Consider the following 19222-nt stretch of genomic DNA (forward strand, 5'->3'; position numbering starts at 1 on the left):
GAATTTGCATTCTATTTAAAGTTGGTCATTCATATTGTATGGTTGTATGTTCATTTTATAGGCTAAAGCAAGCATTTTGGTATCCAGTTATCAGGCTTGGTATTCTCATTACAATACTAATTTGATCTAGTTTGGTATCCTCATGGTCACTATTCAAAGCTAAAAACCTATTGAACCTCAAAATATATACATGTCAACATGGATTCCTCTCTAAGACGTCTTCTATGATTTATTGCCATGCTCATTATCGTCCATCGATTCGATATCACCATTATCCGCAATAGAGCTTATAAAACGTCAGCACATGTACATTATGTCTTTTTATATTTACAAACTCTATTCTCTAAGATGGTTTGTTTGACCCTTTGCCGTGCCTATTCTAATCAGGCTGGGTATCATCTCTATCACTATTTCAAAACTTAGACGTATAGAATCTCGACACGTATACATTGTGTATGCCTAATTTCACGGTCCAGCACGAGTCGTTCGGCGAAACATTCCGTTTGATATTTCACACCCAGTACCTTGTCTCGATCAACCTCGGTATCATCTTATCACCGTTCCGTAATTCTTCCAAACACGAACCTGTAATTGTACAACCAATAAGGTCCACATAACCTAAAAGCTAAGGCCATCCGAAGAGCCGTCCATATTCAATGAACTGAGACAAGAACGCATGAGACCATTCATGGCTGGGGTTGATTGATTGATCGCTAGAGCCAAACGACACCAGCAGCTCTATCCTGCTCCCTAGTGGCCAGTGTCACTACCCACTCACCACTCAGTGGTCACAGCCTCAGCTAGCATAGCAGGTTAGCTGTCCTTGACAATCAGAACCTATTTACCATGTATATGCTTGGTTTTGTTTAGTTTGCAAATGCTCATCGTTTTGATCTTCCAGCTTGCAAAAGCACATATATTGTCTGCTTAGTCAGTACTGATAAAAGCAATGTTAAGGAGAGAACATTAAGAAAAACCTATTTTACTGACAATCCGAGTATTCTACTAGTACATTGCATCGCTACCTGCCAATCGAAACACACAGCCTGAATGAGATGAGAGAATGCATCTTGTCGCCATTCGCCAACTCACTTGTCTCCTGCACTGGCCATGAACCTGACCACGAATGTAGCCCAAATTGGCACTCAGCTACAGTATTATGCAGCAAGAATCTCAAAAAGCTCGACAAGCAAGAACAAAGACGTGGTGATAAGGCTCAGTTATTTAGTGTAGAAACCAAATTTGCATGACATCTTTTCATGCGAGATGATGCAAGCACGCCGTGCCCAGTTGTACACAGCCTAAGGCCCGGTTTAGTTTCCTCCCAAAATACCAAATTTTTCAAGATTCTTCGTCACATCGAATCTTTAGACGCATGCATAAAGCATTAAATATAAATAAAAAAATAAAACTAATTACACAGTTTAGACGAAATCCACGAGACGAATCTTTTAAGCCTAATTAGACTATGATTAGACACTAATTGCTAAATAACAACGAAAACGCTACAGTAGCGTTTTGCCAAATTTTTCGGCAACCAAACTGGCCCTAAAGCAGGACACATGCACAGATGGCTGCTATATATATCCAGTAACCACTATGTGGACCATGAAAGTTAGTGAGATACTGAGATGTCATTTGAATGTGATAATCTTTCCGAGAAAAATGACCAGTTGTATCAGCGCCAAACTCTTACATTACATATATCATCCAAGGAAAATTCTTACGTATATATAGGACTCCTATGAGCACAGTGGTAGGGATACCGAAGTGCAACATATAAGTCGGTAGTTTCACTCTCCGTTCTCATAAAAATTCAGACCACTCACTGTGGTATTTTCAGTGAAACACCTTTTTTTCATTTCAACCATGCGAAAAAGAATCTTCTACCTTTCTATCAGTGCCATGGGCGAAGCTTGCCTCACGAGGGTTTGAGTTTTTTTTTTCTTTTTCATAACACATAATATTTACCGCCCTTGCTTATTTTTGTGGCCATAGATTGATAGCTCAGAGCAAGGTAAATAATACAATCAGCTTACTGACTATAAGATTCTTTGCAGCCTTCTCTCAGCCTGCTCATATAATAGTTAGCTCTTCATCATTGATACATGATCAATTTGTCTTTCTCATAGATTTTCTTGGTTCTTGTGCCTAAGTCGGATGTAAGTTTACAGCCCGCTTCTCTTCTCTTTTATCTCCTCTCTTCTCTACCTCAGCATTTAGCTAGCTCACAACCTCTTATTATACTTGCCCTTACAAGACGGGAAAAGCAATGGCTTGGATCTGCTGCAGCTTCACGGTTGCTTGTTGGCTTGGAGTTGCTTTACATATCCTCTTTGTCTTAAATAAATATACATCTCGTACTTCGAGGAGTCAACCAAGAGTAGATTTATAGAAAATATAATTAACATTTGTATCCCTAAATAGTTTTATTATGAAAATATAAAACATGATTAATCTAATGATGTCTATTTGATAAATATTAGTATTTTTTATATATATTTGGTGAAACTTAAGATTGATGGACTCTTCAAAGGACGAGATGTGCATATTGCGTGCAAATCATATATAAACTCTCAGGTTACTGCATATGATACATGCCGTCATGCCAAAGGGGGCATTTTATCCGAAGACAACATGTCAACTGTCAAGAACAGCTTGATCAGATAAGATTCCTGAGCTGTCAGCGATTCTTTTTATCCCTGAAGACAAGTTTGGTATTAGCCAGATGAGATTCATACCGATTGGCTGCATTTGCTGTGGACTCCTTTTTAGCAAAAATATATATCAGACCTGAATGTCCTACGATTATTAATGTTTAAAAAATGAGACCAGCGTTTGAGGGACTAGATGATTTTTTAATAAGAAAAAAAGTAGGCATCCAAATTCTAGTTAAAGAGAACTCGAATATGAGTTGTTGGGTGCATGACCATACCTTAGCAGGATTCTTTGTTAGTTTTTCAGGGAAAGGAAAGAATGGTTCCTTGTTAGTTTTTCAGGGAAAGGAAAGAATGGTTCCTTGTAAGGATTAAGGCCCCGTTTGGCTGGGCTCCCGCGTGCTCTGACTGCTACACTGTAGTGATACTGTAGCTAGAGCCGGAGGAGAAAAAAACGAGCTTCTCCCCCTCAGAATGGCTCTGTGAGAGAGGAAACGAAGAGAGAGAAAACCGACCCTGATGAACAGTGTCCACACAGAACATGAACAGTATCACAAAAGAGGGAGCCAGAGTCGCCCGAAGCTGCACCAAAGAGGACCTAAAGGTGTGGCAACGGGCAAAGCATGAGCTTTAATCTTCTTTGTCCTTCAGTTTTCTTGGCTGAAATTTTTTTAACCGGACTCAGCTTCAGCTTCACACAATCAATTGGTCCCGTTCGGCTTACCCCATATTTGGTTTGTTTGGTTTTTTTTTCAGTCGGAACAGTGTTTTTCTCTCACAACAATTCAGCCAGAACAGTGTTTTTCAGCCAGTTTCAACCAAAATTCTGCCAGCCGAATAGTTCAATTTATGCTAGTTTATGCGTTACATGTTTTCACATAGTGGTACAATATTGGTAAAAAAAGACGTACCCAGTGCAGAGAGCTCCCGCGCTTTGCGGGGTCTGAAGAAGGGTGTTAATCTGCTATCTTTTCTGGTCAGAAGGCATCTGATCCCCCTCCAAATTTCTACTTATCGGCCGTACTTTTTCAGCCATAGGCCATGTTCGTTTGGCTTATTAGTCGTACATTTTTAGCGAAGTAACAGTGTTCGAACAGTATTTTTCAGCTTGGCTTTTCGGCGAAACGAGAATTCACGTGCATTCTTCCTAGCAGAATGAGGGCGCGTTTAGGTGGCAAATTTTTTTGGTTTTGGTTACTGTAGCACTTTCGTTTGTATGTGGCAATTAGTGTCTAATTATGGACTAATTAGGTTTGAAAGTTTCGTTTCGCGATTTCTCACTCAACTGTATAATTAATTTTGTTTTTCGTTTACATTTAGTACTCTATGTATATGTCGTAAGATTCGATGTGATACTTTAGGGTGAAAATTTTTAGAATCTAAAGCGGGCCTGATTGCTCCATTGTCTACCTGCAGGGGCTAGGAAAAGGACGGCAGACAGCAATGCACAGGTCTATTCGTTGCCTTTAAGCATGATTGGAGGACCCCCACAACTTTTATCTGCTCAATTTTGGTACAAACTCGATCGATTGTGATCAGAAAAAAAGCGTCAAGATAAATCAATGTCCTATCATATTCGGGAGAAGTTTCTGTCCATGAACTCTGTAGCTCACATGCGGCGAAAACTAATGCCCTTGCTTTCTGAGTCATGCGCGTCGGTCACTCTGCTGGGATCCAAATTCCAAGTTTTTTCACCCTCTCTCCGTCACATCAATTTTTAGCCGCTTGCATAGAGTATTAAATGTAGATAAAAAAAATAACTAATTACACAATTTAGTTGAAAATCACGAGATGAATCTTTTGAGCCTAGTTGATCCACGATTGGATAATATTTATCAAATAAGACGAAAGTGGTACTATTCATCGGGTTAAAAAAAAATTGCAAAGTGAACAAGCGTATAGATGTTAAGTGTAGTGTACTCCATTAACCTGTCTGACAAGACGGTTAAATGAAAAGGTGTGCACCACAAAACCCAGCCCCCTCATATTTTGCGTCCGTCCCAATTCTTCAACAGCCAGTTACACAGTGACATTGCACGCTAGAAAAAAGGCTGAATTCTTTCAACAAAAAAAAAGGCTGAAAGGCCAGGAGACTCCAACGGCAACACTCTGATAAGATGGCGTTTCATTTACAGAGGAAAAGCAGAAAAAAAAAAGAACAGTAATTCCCCATGTACACACTGTTATATGGTTGGAAGAAGAAAGCGAAGAGAGGCAAAAGAGAGCGAGCCGCGAAGTGTTACAGTGTCACCAACGAGAATGGAGAATATGGATTTCAGATTACTTTGTCCGCGTGGCAATGCAGTGCAGATACTTTAGTAGTCAGTCCACACCACAAAATCCTCTTCGATTATTTCGTCACTTGATGAAATGTGGGATGAATTGTCGTGACAAATCCCTGATATGCTCATTTTCTATCTCAATAAGGCGAACAACCTGCTTGCCCAGAGACAAAGTGAACTTGTCATAACATTCTAAGCTAATACCACCAATCGAGATTTCACAATAATATCAGGAAAATAGAACAATTTTCTAAACTAACCTCTCCCATAGAAGGCCGCTGCTCTGGGTTTGGCCTGACACAAAGATATGCAGTTTTGGCTAGATGATACAATCCATATGTATCATATGTGTCTTTAATACGATCATCAATTAGTTCGTGAAGTGCAAGGCTTTCAACCAATGGCTCTGCCTGAAATTTTTAGAGGTATTGGAAATTGGATTGTGCAGATGTACTGTAAGTATATAGACAGCAGTATAAGCAGAATTCACCCAGAATAATACCCATTGCAATATATGTGTGCACTGTCCTCCATGTTCATCAAGCACCTTTCGACCAGATATCAGCTGGAAAAGAACAATTCCAAAGGCGTAGACATCTGTTCTGACAGAAACCATGCCATATTGAGCATACTCGGGCGCCAAGTATCTGATGAACATGACACAAAATCACTCACATTATCAGAAAAATAAGGTTATCATAGAAGGGAAGAACAGTTGATAGCTCTGCCAGAATTAGAGTTTATCCAGACCCTGTTTGACCCAGAATCCTTGTTTGGATGTTATCATCGCCAGCCTTCCATTTTGCAAGACCAAAGTCACCAAGCTGTGAAAGACAGCACTTCTGTAATCAGAATGCAGAATACTTTTGCATCTCGACATGTATCGATAACTACTTACTCCATCTTACCATAGGAACAAAGTCATGTGTCAACAATACATTGCTTGGGCGCAAATCGCGATGAATGATTGGACCAGCACGACACTCCTCGTGTAGAAACCGCAGCCCTTTCGCTATACCAGTAGCAATAGCATGCCTCTTGTGCCACTCTAATAAGCATGCCGACTTGTCTGTTTCCACAAAGTAACAAGAGCGAAGTAAGCTTGTCATCATCACATTATTATTCTTTAAAGTTTTAAGCATATCAACTGACGACATACCAAATAAATGCCACTCGAGGGAATTGTTGCATATATACTCATACACCAAGATGTTATAGCTTTCTTTGCAGCAGTACCCAAGCAGCATGACGATATTTCGGTGCCGAGCAAAACTGAGAACTTGCACTTCCGAGAAGAATTCAGTATAACCCTGTGAGCTAGCTTCTTTGTGCAACTTGGCTGCAATGACCTGACCATCCTTGAGCTGGCCCTTGTACACATGCCCAAATCCACCCTCACCCAGCAAATTTTCGCTTGAGAAGTCCAATGTTGCAGTTTGAATCTCCGAGAATGGGAATTTCATGGATTCCTTTATGTACAGAACTGATTTTAGACCACAGCCAATGCACAAAACTGGCCTTTCTGATGAATCATATTGGGAGCTCATTTTATCTTCGTATTTTCCTGGAAAAGGATCACAAGACCATGAAAAGGATACAAGACCACACATGGTATTACTGTGTATGATATAATATAATATAAGTAGCCCTGTAACATCAAATAAATGGTAGCAGCCAACAAATCACAGTTGTTCTTTTTAGTGTTTAGAAAATATTAAATAAATCGTGAGTTCTATATGAATTAGCTATCACGATTACAAGGACTACCAGTTGTTTTATGTCTTCTGTCGTCTGCACTGCCTGCTTTTTATTATTATGGTTTAGTGAAGAAAAATTATCTCACCATTAGGCAGGGATTCAGTATCGTCAATTGTGAGAGACATGCCACTGAAGTATGGCAAACTGCATGCAGCCACACTGGAGGTCTCGTGGATCTCGTGGTTGTTTAGAGAGGCAAGGTAGCTTACAGGCGATGACCTGATTGATACCTTGTGAGTGTCATCATTTACTGTCTCAGAACTCAGATCCATCGTGACCGCAAAACGTTGCACGTCCTTCAATTCAGCTGTGCTTTTGCTTGATGGGTTTGTTCGTATTGACCTCAATGATTGCACTTTTAAGTCATCCTGAAATGTCGCAACTTTGCAAGCTATGTGCTTTTCTAAGTGCTTGAAATCTCTCCTGAAGTGCCTGAAAAAAAATTATTCTAAATTCAATATTACCTCAAGTACCCAGAAGAATATGGGCACTGAACTTCCGTTCAGGGTTAGTCTAGACGTTTGAACAAGAAATGATGTACAAACCTATCTAGGACAACCCAAGAAGCTTTGCTGGAATTTACTTCATGGATAATGAAAACCTTTGCAGGTGCTCCCGGGATTATCTTGAGGGTCACTGTAATCTGATAAAATTTTGAAGTGTCAGAATGTAACAAGTATTTCAAGATTAATAATGCAACTAGTAAATCACCTTGTTATCCAGATTTCTGATGATATAAAAGTGATTGCATGGAAAGTAGGGATAAAGATAGGCATGCTTACATTTTTTAGGGAACAATAACATGTCCGTATAGGATAGACAGATGAAGGCATTTTACCTTAACATTGTGGAGCATCTCTATAACTTGTAGGAGCTTATTTTTGTAGGATTCAGCCATGTTTGCAACCTGATCAGCTAGGTATCGGTTGCTTGTCCCGACAAAAGATTCAGTAAACGGTTTGGTTTGGTAGCCCACTGAACACAAACAGAAGAACCAAAAGCATTACATATCCAGTAAATAATAATTTTGGTTTAGTATTCAAAGAGAACGTTGGCCAGTATTAGGACCTTACCACTGCAAAAAACTATAGATTTTATTTGTTGTAAACAAATGTACATAACTATATATCATGAAGGACACACTTGGATATAGTATTTGACAAATATTCATTCCATGTTAGATCACACCAATACTAGAAAAGCAGAAAGGCTATCACACTGGTGCACATTCAGTATACTAGGATTCTACGCTAGAAATAGGAAATGGTGATGCTAGCAATGACCATATGAAACTATACATTTGGAAATGCATCATAGATATCAGAATTGCATTTTTCTAAGGTACTCCAAGATAATATGGACCACACATTTTAAGTCAATACAACAATCGATATAACTATTACCTCTTGATAGGAGTAAAATGCACCAGCGGCCTCTAAACTTGGAAGAGAGTCATCCAGGTTCCCAAACTCCTAAAATGCACATCGAGGTCCTTGAACTTGGCACATGGTACGTGACAGGTCCAAACGGGCCTAGACTAGACCCATTTGCTGATGTGGGTGTGGCGGTCCACGCTGGCACCAACGATGCCAGACCAGACCCCTAAACTTGGCAAAGTGTGTCATCTAGGTTCCTAAACTTTCAAAATCATCCGCATACATGAACTAGGCCCATGCTACGTCACAGTTCCGATATCCGTATTTGTCTTAGCGTCAATATGGACATTCGTATTCGATTTTAATCTGAATACTAAGTGAATGTATCCGTATATGATTTCTATAATTTTTTCTCTATCTGATTCCACATTCGTATTTCAAAAAATGTCAAATACCCGACATTATCTGTATCCGCAAATAACAAAGTACCCTATAAAGTCATCTAAAACTTATATCTATGACTAATTAGTAATGTAAATAATATCAACTTTAATGTAACTAAAAATATGCATCGTTTAAACTATTCAAAACTTATCTTTGTGACTAATAACATTCTATAATAATATTAATAATAATAATATATAAAGGTTAGTTTTAATATGGCTAACATATTATTTTTTGTACTTTAATTTAATTATCCATATATTGGTGAAATTATTTATGTATATTTTAAATTATTCATTGATAAATATTATTTATAGTTTTATTAATTTGTGATATACTTAACTATTGAAATGCTTATTATATATGTTATATTTATATATTTTAAACTATAATAAGATATTTTGGTGATTCTGAAAGCTACAGTGCTGCCTCAAAAGCGCATACCCATGAACAACAGTACGCTATCATCCACCAGACATGCATGATTGCAATCTCACTACAAATACAGAGTTTCCTATCTAGTTCCACTATAATACATAACAAACCACCCACCCCACAGCCAAATGAACAATATGCCAATGAGCATACGCACAGCTTGTAAAAGGGAAAATGAACACGATGAGGCAAATTAAGCATCAAAACTGCTATGACATTCTATTTTGAAAATCCACAAATGTAAACTAAGATAAGACTAGATTTGTGTGTGCCGAGTCGTAAAATAGGGACATTAAGGGTGTGGTATCCCAGAGATGATCCTCACATGGATGGGTGATGGAGTGAAGCACGCCGAGCACGAGCAGCGAATCGCTCGCGCGGAGTATGTCTCCTCGCTCGACGACCAAATTCCTGAACGCCGTTTTGATCTCGTCATCCCGGTGGTCCCGCGTGGCGTCCAGCACCACCACGACCATCTGTGGCGGCGGCAGCGGCGACGCCATCACGGACGGCGTCGCGTCCTCGCCCTGAGGGGTGGCGTAGGTCGCCCCCGACGACGCGGGGGTGGCCTGGTCGTCCCCGGCGCCAATGATGGAGGACATCGACATAGGCGACTCCAGCGGGGTCCTGAAGGGGCTGGTCCACCGCCGCTGCTTGCTATGCCGATGCCGATGCCGATGCAAGCTCCTCCTGCTGCCGCCGCAGCCATCGTGGCCGCCCGGAATCGCGGTTATGAAGGCCTCGAGGCGCCTACGCGCCGCCGAGTATATTCGGGAGATTACAGCGTACATTCGATCCTGCTGCAGGCACGGGGGGCACCTCGAGGGCGCCGGCGGAGAATATACCCCCCGCTCGCACAAACATTGACGGCGACATGATGGAGTTATCGAAGCGGTGGCGCGGCGGCGAATCGCGGGAGCTTGCGGTTGTCGCGGCGCGGGTGGACAGTTGCGGCGGCGGGGGCAGCGAGAAAGCCGAGAGCTGTTCCGCTCCGAAGGAAAGCAGGGACCAGCAAACAGTTTGCTTGCACAGCGGCGGGACTCAGTTCTGAAATGCGCTGCCCCTTTCTAGCAGGAGGACCAGCGGCTATAGTCGTTTTTCTAAGCCGAACGAAAACAACATATTAATAAATAATATTTTTAGTCATAGTTTTTTAGCAAAACAAACATGACCTAAATCTAAAACTATTAAACAAGGAAATCAAATCCTCTGAAATTTCACGAAGGCAAGATTAATGTCCTCTATGGCTCTATCTATCAAGGATTGTTTGAAGTACTTGCCGTTTCAAATTCTCAAGAATCACTATTAAACAGTCAAAGGGTAACAGGAGAATTTGGTGGGTATCAGACAAGAATTACTTCTCCTTTTACATTCAAAGCTGGAAGTTAAAAAAACCTGCATTGCTTTCCATCCAATCCTACTAAAAATTGCTCCAAAATCAATTCTTATATATTACCTCCATCCAAAAAAATATCACTCTTGCTTCTCAAAGATTATATGAATCTCAAGTTTGACAAAAAACGTATAAACAAGGTACTGATCGATATTAAAATGTGTGATAAGTATCATTAGATGAACCATATAATATATTTTAATAATAAATCTATTTTAAGATACAAATATTCATAATATTTTTAATATAATCTAGTCAACCTTAAATTTTACTTAGTCCAACCCTAAAATGTTAGGACGGCGGTAGTACTCTCCACCATGCTTGTCCATCAGGATTACACTTTTAGAAGATCAGATAGCTAGAACAAAAAATCCAGAGTGGAACTCTACTGATTACTTCCAAATTTGTGGATCACACTTGAATTGTGATCCAAATACAATCCGTTGCGCAGAATCAACAGGATTTCCACTGAAAGTCAAAGTCTTTGTTCCCTTTCTTTCCCTTATAAACCAACTGATCTGTACTCTCCCTAATAGTAGTGCCATAGTACACCGTTCGTTTTAAATTATAAGATGTTTCTGCTTTTTTAATGTATTCTTTTTATTATATATCTAAGTATAGTGTATATCTAAGTGTATGCAAATCTATGTGTTGGGGGAGCCCATACGGAGTATGGGCCAACTCCCCCTCGAAGAGGCCTGATGAAGGAATAATGGCGGAGGTTGTCCCTAAAACGGCGGAGGCTCTTTCTGGGACAGCGGAGGCCTAGTGCGGAGGCTCCCCCCAAGACGACGGAGGCCTAGCACAAGAACAATCGCGGTGGTTCTCCCCGAGATGGCAGAGGCTCTCCCCAAGACGGCGAAGGCCTAGCGCAGGGACAATGGCGGAGGTTCCCCCCGAGATGGCGGAGGCTCCCCCCAAGACGGCGGAGGCCTAGCGCAAGGATAATGGCGGAGGCTCTCCCCAAGATGGCGGAGGACTAGTACAAGGATGACGATGAGTTTCTCCCTGGGACGGCGGAGGCTCCCCCCAAGACGGCGAAGGCCTGGCACAAGAACAATGGCGGAGGTTGTCCCCGAGACGGCGGAGGCTCTCCCTGGGACAGCGGAGGCCTAGTGCGGTGATCATGGCGAAGGTGTTCCCCAAGGCGGCGAAGGCCCATCAAGGTGCGGAACGATCAAGTCAGCAAGGCATACGTGAGGACGGTTGATGGGCCTCCAACGGGCGTCGGCTTAGGCCCAAGGTGAAGACATTGCGAGACAGTGTGACGAGAACACCCCTGAGGTTAGACACTAGGGCCAGAATATTCCTGGAATGTACCGTAGCGGTTGAGGGGCACTGTTGTAAACTCTGTAAAGTGGTGGTTGAGCCCTATAAATAGGGAACACTTGTAACTGTGAGATGGAGATTGGTGAATGAATTAATGAAACCCTAGTTCTTGTGAGTCTGTGTTGGATCCTCATTCTCTCTTTCAGGCAGTGCCTCTGCCGAAGCTAGAGTCCGAAGCCTCGACCAAAGTCGAAGGCCTCCGCCCCTTTCTTACTCCCACTTTGCCAAAGCCTACTGAATCCCTCGTTTAGCGACCTTCTACCCGGAGCCTCTGACAGATGATCTTGTCCGACAGGAGTGCACCGCGTTCAGGGACCTCCGCCCGTCTTAGGCGGAGGCCGGCCTCCGCCCATCTTAGGTGGAGACCCCAACCTAAGACGAAGGACTCTGCCCACTTCTCACTCTTGTTAGAAACTGATGTTTCAACAGTGGCGCCCACCGTGCTCGGCACGAAAATTTTTGCAGAGCTAGAAGTTGGAGCCCTCATCGGCACGCCTTCTCTGGCTCGTCCTTCGCCAGTCGCCACTGGCCTTCATCGCCGACATTCTCTAGCTAGACCTTCATCAGAGGACCTTCTCCGACCTACCTTCGTCGACGCACCTTCTTCGGCTTAGCCTTTGTAGCGACGACTTCATTAGCAGACTGGTAGTGAACCTCAAGGGATGGTAAGAACCTTTGGGCGAAGTATACGGAGCTGTACACGGAGACATCTTTGGCAGCCTATGACTCTAGCCAGTTTTTGCCTTTGGCTCGTCTCATGTTTGGCCCATCTATTTTGAGCATGAGCCTTCGAATGACCATGCAAAACTCCAATCAATGCTGCTGCCCAAAGATAAGTATGATGCCCACCTTAATATTAGCCTTCGTACAAAAAAACTTCATATACATATACATGAGCTAACCTTCTTGAATTGAGATCGTCGTGTCCTTCGCAGGCACATGGGTCTTAAATGAGCAGCCCCACCTACGGAATCTTCGCACGCTAACCAGCTTACCTTGCAAGCTTTTGTGCTCTATGTGCATGCGCAGCTTGTTCCTTGGCACTGCATTGGTCGAAGGCTGAACACACGCAGAAGGGCGAAGGTACAGCCAGGTGGGCCTCCACCACGGACCTCCGCTCCCAGACTCCACACCAACCATGCCCCCGTGGAGGCCGCATCCTTCGCCACAACTCCGGAACAACTCCAACCACGTCAAGAAGTGAAGGGGGCCAACAAACTTTTATCCGTAGCTGCCGGCCCAACATGTTGGCAACGAAGGATTTGACCTCTGACACAAACCGCAGCTAAGTTGCTTAACTTTGTGCAACTTCGAATTCTTAGCCTACAACACCAAAGGTATCAAAATAGCATAAGAGAATACTTTTCATCAGCTTATAATCCTAACAAATTTCGACCTTGACATTTATTTTTACACATTCTTGGTCTAACCTCTGCCTCTCGAGGCAAATTTCGTAAACCAACCTTCATGTACAACTTGTCACCAATGTGACCAGAAAACTTGTTGTGGCCTTCGCCGCATCGAAAGCATGGCCTGAGTGGCTATACACGCTTGGCCCTCACCCGGCTAACTTAAAACAATTTTCAACTGTTGTCGAATCTCTTTTTCAATAACATGCAGGTCACCAGCACTATAAGTATCTCTACAGCCTCCGCCAATTATGGGTCTTCATTATATGTCAGTGCACCTTATCATTGGTTCTCCACAGCCTTCGTCATCAGTCAGTGGCCAGCCTTCGATCAGTCAGCAGCCTCCGTCATCAGTCAGTGGGTAGCCTTCGATCAATCAACAGCCTCCATCATCAGTCAGTGGGCAGCCTTCGTCAAATCAACAGCCTCCGTCATCAGTCAGCGCCTTTCATCAATCAGGGTTCTCTACAACTTTCAGCAGGGCATGTGTTAGTAAGGACCTTCGCTGATTATTCATCTATCAACGGTCTTTGCCAGTCAGTGCCTTTGACACGTATTGGCCTTCACCAGTCAATAACCTTCGTCAGTCTTTGGCCTTCATCTTTTTGAGCCTTCGTCAGTCATGGTCTTCGTTCATCAATTAGAGGACTTCATCTTTCATTGGTTTTCAGTAGCCTTCGTCACTTATTGGTCTTCGTCACTCATTGAACTTCATCAGTTGGTAGCCTTCGTCACTCTACAGCCTTCGTCTGCTAATAGCCTTCTAGTCGGAGACCTCCATCAAAAATTGACTTTCGACATCCAACCAACCTTCAAACCCACAAACACTAACATGTTTTCCTCTTTTTTACAGGCTATACTGACTAAATTCATTGAAGATCTTCATAATATCTATATCAATCAAATATCTGAGCTATCCTTCACAAGAAACCAATCCTTACTATAGTCACTGCTATGAATCTTATCTGTGCTCGTGTAGGCTATCAAGCGGCAGCCTTTGCTAGCCATCTAAAACTATTACCCCCTCATTTGAGAACATTATTTCTTATATGCATAGCTTATCTTTCATTCAAACTTAACCAACATCCTTGCAGCATGCATAATAAGTTTACACCTTTTAAATATTTTTGCGCAAATGCTATCATTCTCATCATCGCATACATATATTGCGTAAGTACATTGCAATGCATGGCCCGGATCACCCGGAAGAAGTCCCGAGAATACACGAGCGCCATGACTCTATGCATTAAAATCCTGGAAAAAGTCCTGAAACAACACGGGCACCAGGTCACGAAGCTAAGGCTATCGTGCCGAGACATCAAAATCCTGGAAGAAGTCCTGAAACAACACGGGCACCAGGTCACGAAGCTAAGGCTATCATGTCGAGACATCAAAATCCTAGAATAAGTCCTGAAACAACATGGGCACCAGGTCACGAAGCTAAGGTTGTCGTGCCGAGACATCAAATCCTAGAAGAAGTCCTGAACCAACACAGGCACTAGGTCATGAAGCTAAGGCTCTCATGCTATCTTCACCTATCATATAAATGACTAACCATCTTTTGCATCTAGTGAGAAAGCCAGTGCCTTTCCGGGTGTTGAAAGACTTACAAAGCAAGTCGATATTCGACGAAGCTATAATGCCCAACCTAAGTCCCTAAAAATGCAGGAGATCAACTCAGTTGCATTTTTACAACTTCTCCGGCCTTCGACACGCGGCGTCGGCGTCTATGTCGACATCGCCTTCGCCAAGCTCTTCAGCATGAGGGGCTCTGCAACCATCTTCGGTAGCTTCACCAACATTGCCTCCGCCAAAAACACCTTTTGGCCTTCGCCAAGCAGCCTTGCAGGAGGACCTTCGGCGAAACCATGATAACTAGCCTCCACCAATGCAACGACATGAGGGGCTTCATTGACACCTTCATCGTGTACAGCAACATCACCTCTGTCAAACAACTTTTGCAATATGGCTCAAGAACCTCCGTCGACACCTTCGACACCAAGTTCTACAACACCTTCATCGACGTCTACATCGGCAAACTTGGTTCTGAACACATACTTCCACTACTACGACTACGTCGACTACATCAATCATGGCTAAAAACTCGACCACAAACACCAGCCAAGAGGGGCTAGGGGAGTGCACCGGAGGACCAACCACTCAAGAGCATGAGGCCTTTTGTCTGGCGCTCGTGAACGAAGATTTATTTGAAGACCTCCACCCAAAGAAGGATCGGAGATGAAGATCTCCGCCCGAAGAAAAGACGAAGACCTCCACCCAAAGAAGGATCGGAGATAAAGGCCTCCACCTGAAGAAAAGATGAAGACCTCCACCCAAAGAAGGATCGAAGATGAAGACCTTCGCCCGAAGAAAAGTCGAAGGTCTATGGAGACCAGCACGCCAAGATGATACTGGACTCGGAGGTGAAGACCTCGAAGATGAACACCTACGAAGGCCTTGGAAGCAAAGACCTACGCATCATGAATACACTAGAGGCGAAGACCCCAGAGATGAAGACCCGAGAAGGCCTCGGAGGTGGAGACCCGCACACCGAGGTGAAACCAGAGGCGGAAGGCCTAAAGGCGATTGAAGACCCCTGCACCGAGAAGACATGAAGACAAAGGCCCACACATCAGGCCTTGGAGACACACCTGCGCGCCAAAAAGACATCAGAAGCAAAGGCCTCAAGGACACAGACCTATGCATCGTGAAGGTCCCAGAAATGAAGACCAGAGCACTGAGCGAAGCCGATGAACCATGCTATAGAAGCAGCTGAAGGAGCCGAAGGCCATGGATGAGGAAATCTGGAAGATAAAGGCACCCAGAGCTAAAAGCCTAAGGAATTAGTGCGTGTATAGGTTAGAGTCATGCGCGTGCTCTTTTCTCCATGCCCTTTTTTCCCACAGGGTTTTTGGGATGGAGTTTTTAGCGAGGCGTGCATGAACGGGTTGTGGAGGGCAATCCTCGCAACCAAGATCTAGGTTGTATAGTGCCTCTTCTTGTATGAACATCTACTAGGTCATGTAGTACCGTCCATAACCTAGTAGCTGAGGGGCTACTGTTGGGGGAGCCCATACAGAGTATGGGCCAACTCCCCCTCGAAGAGGCCTGATGAAGGAATAATGGCGGAGGCTGTCCCTAAAACGGTGGAGGCTTTTTTTGGGATAGCGGAGGCCTAGTGCGAAGGCTCCCCCCAAGACGGCGGAGGCCTAGCACAAGAACAATTGCGGTGGTTCTCCCTAAGATGGCAGAGGCTCTCCCCAAGACGGCGGAGGCCTAGCGCAATGACAATGGCGGAGGTTCCCCTCGAGATGGCGGAGGCTCCCCCCAAGACGGCGAAGGCCTAGCGCAAGGATAATGGCGGAGGCTCTCCCCAAGATGGCGGAGGACTAGTACAAGGATGACGATGAGTTTCTCCCTGGGACGGCGGAGGCTCCCCCCAAGACGGCGAAGGCCTGGCACAAGAACAATGGCGGAGGTTGTCCCCGAGACGGTGGAGGCTCTCCCCGGGACAGCGGAGGCCTAGTGCGGTGATCATGACGAAGGTGTTTCCCAAGGTGGTGGAGGCCCATCAAGGTGCGGAACGATCAAGTCAGCAAGGCATACGTGAGGACGGTTGATGGGCCTCCAACGGGCGTCGGCTTAGGCCCAAGGTGAAGACATTGCGAGACAGTGTGACGAGAACACCCCTGAGGTTAGACACTAGGGCCGGAATATTCCTAGAATGTACCGTAGCAGTTGAGGGGCACTGTTGTAAAATCTGTAAAGTGGTGGTTGAGCCCTATAAATAGGGAACACTTGTAACTGTGAGAGGGAGATTGGTGAATGAATTAATGAAACCCTAGTTCTTGTGAGTCTGTGTTGGATCCTCATTCTCTCTTTCAGGCAGTGCCTCTGCCGAAGCTAGAGTCCGGAGCCTCGACCAAAGTCGAAGGCCTCCGCCCCTTTCTTACTCCTACTTTGCCAAAGCCTACTGAATCCCTTGTTTAGTGACCTTCTATCTGGAGCCTCTAACGGATGATCTTGTCCGACAGGAGTGCGCCGCGTTCAGGGACCTCCGCCCGTCTTAGGCGGAGGCCGGCCTCCGCCCATCTTAGGCGGAGACCCCAACCTAAGACGAAGGCCTCCGCCCACTTCTCACTCTTGTTAGAAACCGATGTTTCAACACTATGTATCTAAAAAAAAAGTCAAAATATCTTATAATTTAAAATAGAGGGTAATAAGTAACAATAGTATACCTGAGAAAAAATGAACAGCGTCGTGTCCTTTTCTCACCGAGTGAGTAGCACAACGTACCATTTGTTTCAATCGTCAATAGAACATGTCAGTTATTTTGGGTGACATGCAATACATATGAAGGAAACAGTCGGGCATAAGTCTATTAAAATCAGAGAACATGTCAGTTATTTTGGGTGACATGCAATACATGTGAAGGAAACAGTCGGGCATAAGTCTGTTAAAATCAGGGATGGAAACTGCATCCAACTTTACCATGTGTCTAGCTTTTTATTCTCCTCAAACTTTGATGCATAATATATTAAAGACAAAATTGGCTACGGGACACTGAAAGTGACATCCCTTTGCTACTAGCCATGTCAAATGGAGCAGTTTATTGATAGACATTCTGCTCCTTTTCAAATTTGCTAACCGACACTGGACCGAATAAAATATTCATTTCTAGGTTACGAGGAGAGAAAAGAGCGGTGAAATATCCGTTACGCCCATGCCTCTTTCTTCTTCGAGGCTTTTCCCTGTGTGCCATTATAAAAAATCATAATCCTCTGTATGCCCCTGGAAAAATTCAGCGGTCTTCAGCGCCACTACTCCAACTTTTTCGTGTCCTCCATGCCACTTCCGTCAGTTTGGGCTCTAACGCCATCAAAATGCAGGTGTGAAAAGACGAAAATACCCTTAAGTCTAAATATGTTATTAATTTTTTAAGCATCTTAACGACTTCAAATGAAAAAAAAACTCAAAACTAGAAAGTTGTAGATCTCGTCGAGATTTATAATTTTCATATAAATTTTATTTTCATTTAATTCCGCGAAAAATGATGATTTTTCTAAGATATATTAATCATATTAAATCATATTTTTTGCGAAATTAAATGAAAATAAATTTTATATGAAAATTATAGATCTCGACGAGATCTACAACTTTCTAGTTTTGAGTTTTTTCATTTGAAGTCGTTAAGATGCTCAAAAAAATTAATAACATATTTAGAATTAAGGGTATTTTTGTCTTTTCACACCTGTAGTTTGACGGCGTTAGAGCCTAAACTGATGGAAGTGGCATGGAGGACACGAAAAAGTTGAAGTAGTAGCGCTGAAGACCGCTGAATTTTTTCAGAGCCACATATGATATTACGATCTTTTATAATGGCACACGGGGAAAAGTCTCTTCTTCTTCCCTGCTATCTAGCAGCGAGGCGATCCTGGCCCCCGTCCAGGCCGCGAGCACTACCACGAAGACGGTCGTGCCCATACCATGGCTGGCTCCGGCGAGGCTGTAGGGCCACCCACGCTTCCCTAGGCCGTGACGCTTCCGTTCGCCCCACGCCTGCCCAGGCCGCGAGCCTGGCCCTCGAAGATGGCCGCACCCACCATGGCCGGCTCCGCCAAGGCCGCGGGGCCGCCCGCGCCCGCCCAAGCCGCGGTGCCGGCGGCGACCTCCATCCGTCCATCCCGTGCTTCGTCCGCCCGCGCCCAGCCCGTGCTCTGTTCGCCCGCGCCTGCCCAGGCCACGAGGCCGGCACCGACGTCGACCGTGCCCACCCAGGCCACGACACCGGCTGCCCCCGTGCCCGACCCATGCCATGTCCGCCCGCGCCAGCCTAGGCCGCGAGACCGTCAGGGGCGCCGTCCTGATCCAACCTTTCTTCGGCGGCGAGGCCCGCACCGCGTCCGAGGAGAACATGGCGCAGCCGCCACGGTCGACGCTGACGCTCCCGACCTCGGACTGCTACTGGTGGTTGGCGCTGCCGGCCGGAGCCTGACGTGACCACCCCTGGTGCGAAACCCGCTGTCTCGGGCCACGCCGCGCCTGGAGACCGTCCCGCTGCCGCCGCTCCTGGTGTGCATCTCAGAGACGGACATCCTACGAGACCACAACCTGGAGCTGTGCAGTGCAGGGCCATGCG

General features: G+C 44.5%; 1 protein-coding gene across 1 annotated transcript; it reads right to left on the reverse strand.

The window, feature by feature from the left end:
- Positions 1-4841: 4841 nt before the first annotated feature.
- LOC136453758 (inactive protein kinase SELMODRAFT_444075-like) lies at positions 4842-9958 on the reverse strand. The gene is made up of 10 exons (XM_066454313.1): positions 9278-9958; positions 7536-7672; positions 7243-7340; positions 6783-7129; positions 6099-6503; positions 5848-6008; positions 5690-5763; positions 5442-5586; positions 5200-5349; positions 4842-5093 (listed from the first exon to the last, which is right to left on the reverse strand). The coding sequence occupies exons 1-10, from the start codon at positions 9741-9743 to the stop codon at positions 5016-5018; spliced, it is 2061 nt and encodes a 686-aa protein (XP_066310410.1). The 5' UTR covers positions 9744-9958; the 3' UTR covers positions 4842-5015.
- Between the last annotated feature and the right edge of the window lie 9264 nt (positions 9959-19222).

Source organism: Miscanthus floridulus, chromosome 5, assembly GCF_019320115.1.
Source record: "Miscanthus floridulus cultivar M001 chromosome 5, ASM1932011v1, whole genome shotgun sequence".
Taxonomy (NCBI): Eukaryota; Viridiplantae; Streptophyta; class Magnoliopsida; order Poales; family Poaceae; genus Miscanthus; species Miscanthus floridulus.